Source organism: Cyprinodon variegatus, unplaced genomic scaffold (assembly GCF_000732505.1).
Source record: "Cyprinodon variegatus isolate N-32 unplaced genomic scaffold, C_variegatus-1.0 Scaffold535, whole genome shotgun sequence".
In the NCBI taxonomy this organism is placed as follows: Eukaryota; Metazoa; Chordata; class Actinopteri; order Cyprinodontiformes; family Cyprinodontidae; genus Cyprinodon; species Cyprinodon variegatus.
This window is the reverse complement of record NW_015150988.1, coordinates 130434-133854: the sequence shown is the minus strand read 5'-3', so window position 1 is coordinate 133854 and position 3421 is coordinate 130434. Positions and strand designations below refer to the sequence as shown.

The 3421-nt window shown below is 36.9% G+C and overlaps 1 protein-coding gene across 1 annotated transcript; it reads right to left on the bottom strand.

The window, feature by feature from the left end:
- Positions 1–1607: 1607 nt before the first annotated feature.
- Positions 1608–3196, bottom strand: LOC107095300 (granzyme B-like). Its single transcript, XM_015391322.1, has 5 exons — positions 3076–3196; positions 2601–2760; positions 2384–2516; positions 1997–2221; positions 1608–1907 (listed from the first exon to the last, which is right to left on the bottom strand). The coding sequence occupies exons 1-5, from the start codon at positions 3131–3133 to the stop codon at positions 1743–1745; spliced, it is 741 nt and encodes a 246-aa protein (XP_015246808.1). The 5' UTR covers positions 3134–3196; the 3' UTR covers positions 1608–1742.
- Positions 3197–3421: the final 225 nt, after the last annotated feature.

The window sequence follows — 3421 nt, the reverse complement described above, 5'->3', positions numbered from 1 at the left end:
CTTGCCCAAGGACACACCGTCAACCCTTTACTTTCAGGGCAAATTCCCAAATCCAACACGACTGTCGCCCAATAACAAAATCTGAGTGCAAGCGAGAGCCAAAAGTGGTATCTGGCTTGTCAGTTTTGAAAAATGGTATATGCCGTTTCCCAACAGGCATATGCTGTTTTTTAACTGGCATATGCCACTTATGGCTGCGGCTGCAAAATCTGGCTGAGAAGGAATCCATCACAGCACATTGTTTCATTCATTTTCTGAAGGCCATAAAAAGCCGGCTGTGTGGCACAGCCTCGTAGCCTCTATTCATTCTTCTTCTTTGACATAGGGGGAATATTAGAGATGGAACCTAGATATGAAGATTGAATAAAGCAAACACCACACCCTTCCTCACAGGCTGACTCTTAATAACCTGAATTTAAATATATATAAAGAGAACCTTACAATATGAAAATATTTGTGCTCTATTTCTGAATAAGCTTTAACTAAAGTTTCATTCAAATAGTTCAAGGATTTGAATAAACCTGTTTAAATTATCTCTTATAAGCAGTTTAGATATATGAAGGTTATAACAAGCATATTCTATTCTTATACTCTTGGTCTTCCTCTCATCTGGGATCGGGTTGTGGGGGCAGCTCTTTAGCAGGAACGTCCAGAGACTCCCCTCTCTACAGAAGCAAGAGTGAAGTCTCCCCCACGTCCACTGGGAGAAGCACAAGGCTGTTACAGGACCAGCCTAGAGACCTAGTCCCTCCAGAGTGTCTTTTCACATTTATTGATTAAAAAGTGTTTATGACAGAACATTTTTTCCCCATTTAATTTTTTTGTTTTAAGGCTAGTTAATATGGCCTTTTTTTAATAGAGGGCAGACAGAAAGCAGGAACAGAGAGAGGAGGAAGACATTTGGCTGAACCTGCGACGCATCAAGACCAAAGTTTCGGTGCATGATTCATGCGTTTAACCCCTGCATCACTGTCACACACACCATTGAAGCCTTTTTAATTAGGAATAGGAAGGAAGGAAGGCCAGCGGTTTCAGAAATGCTGTACACTGTTGGTTTTCAAAAGTTGCCACAGAAACTAGTGCAGAAAGACTTAACGAGTTGTTTCCCTCTTCAATTTCACTTTTCTTTGTTTACCTTTCAAATTTGTGATCAAGTGTAACAATACTCATGCATTTCACAGCTGTGTGGTTTTTCTTGTTTTTATTGTAAATGTAGGAAACATTTATCTTAGTATCTTTAAGTCAATTAACAGATTATTTAATCTAACGGCAGTAACCAGAAATGTATTAATAATGATCCCAATCTATTCATAAGATAATCAGAATTGAACTGGTTGTAGGTTTGTTTAGAACACATAATTCTTACTCTTGCTAATCAGTATAGAACAGGCCTAAAAGACAGCAAGGATAGATTCAACTTAATGGTCAATAATTTAGATTTTTTTTTTTTTTTGGTCATAAATCTAATTTCCAGAAGTGTGGTAAGTTTATTAATAACTGTTCAATCTTCAAATGAAGCAGTATTGTGTTTTAGTTTTAGTTCACTGTGAAAACAAAAGCGTACAAAACAAACAACAAAGTGTATATTTATTTTCGCAGATTTTTGCTCATGATGAAGAACAGAAATATAAACAAGTAAATTGTATCACTTGTTGTTAGGCCAAGTATTTTGGCCTAAATACCACTCAGTTATTTGGCAGATAAATGTGAAGGCCCAATGAAACCCCGTAGCATGTATATGATTATTTTGCTTTAGCTGCTTTTACAGTGGAGATGATCCAGCCTTTGTAGTCAGGTATTCGGGCATATCTATACAGACGGGGCTCATTTGCGTGTGGCTGCAACATAGTCGACACCACTCCATAAGCTAGTCCTGGTTCACAAACCAACGGACCGCCAGAGTCTCCCTAAAAGATAAAAAAAATATGAATGAGGATTTCTGAAAGCATAAAATGAGCTAATTTCTTAATAGTCATAAAAAGTCAAAGATACATACTTCATTTGGTCCATTCTTTCCCTGTGAGCAGTATGCGTTTTCCTTTTTGCAGGTTTCATTTTTAATCAATGTTATATTGATTTCCATGAGTAATGGGGAAAGGTAGCCATTGTCTTCTGTTTTACCCCAGCCGGAGACACTACATGACTTTGGCAGAGCCTCAGCATCGTTGCTTGCCAAATTAATGGGTTTCACATTACTGCTAAAGTTTGCCTTGGAGCTCAGCTTTAAGACCAACATAAAATACATAGAAATATAAATACAATTAGGAATTGTTTTGTGTTTATTTTAGCTAATGTAGCATGGTAGCCTATTTTAACCAGACCCTTTGCAACTGACACAAGAAATGGATGATAGCATAAATGCAAGGTGTAGATCTTATCTCACCTTAAGTAGCATGATATCATTGATATATGTGTTACTGTTGAAATGCGAATGAGGAAATGCTTGCTCCACAGTAATGCGCTCCGCATTGTCCTTATTATCCACATCGTGAAGCCCAAGATAAATTAAGTATTCCCTGTAATGGAAAAAGAAAATGTTTTATTTGCAAATGAAATCACAGCATTGTTTAGAAAATTAAAACAAAGAGTATTAAACTGACTTGGCTTTACAATGGGCAGCTGTCATTACAAAGTCCTCATTCAAAAGGAATCCCCCACAGTTGATTATATCTCCATTCGGCATGGTTCTCTCCACCAGCACCATGTACGGCCTGCTGTGTGGCACAACCACGTGGCCTCCAGTGATTTTTCCTGGATAAACTGCGGAAAATCTAAAGATGAATATTCAAAAGCCATCCTTTCCTGTTACGAGTGTCATAGCTGCAGCATAAAGCATCTTCTAAAACAACCCCATGAAAATAAAATAGTACATTTTAAGGTTTTTACATGTTTGTCAAGTGTTTTGGATTTTTTTTTTTCATTTAAGGGTAATATTTGTTAATAATATCTGAGGATTGATTTGTAGATTTTATAAACCTGAAGTGGATCTAAATTATTTTATAAACTTAAACCTGTTTACATTTAACACTTTAAATGGTTTATCTGTAATCAATTGATTTTAAAGAAAATCCTTACCTGGACCACAAGAACTTAGCAAAAGCAACAGCACTGCCGCTTTTTCGTGTGACAGCATGACAGGATCCCAGTCTAGAGGAGCGACGGCTCTGAGCAGCTGAGACAGATTGCTCTGACAGCTTATCTTCTGTCCTTCCTGCTTTATAGACAGAAAAAGGTTTCACGTTGGTTATGTAAATGACGTGGTTTTCAACGACATTTTTAAGTAATGGTGTTATGTAAAAGCCTTGATGATTGATACTCAAAGCAAACTTTTTAGGCATTATTTTAATTATTCTAATGGTGGGATGCAAATATCACATTGCATAGACTAGCTTAGATGGTGCAAAAAATATATAAAGTGGCA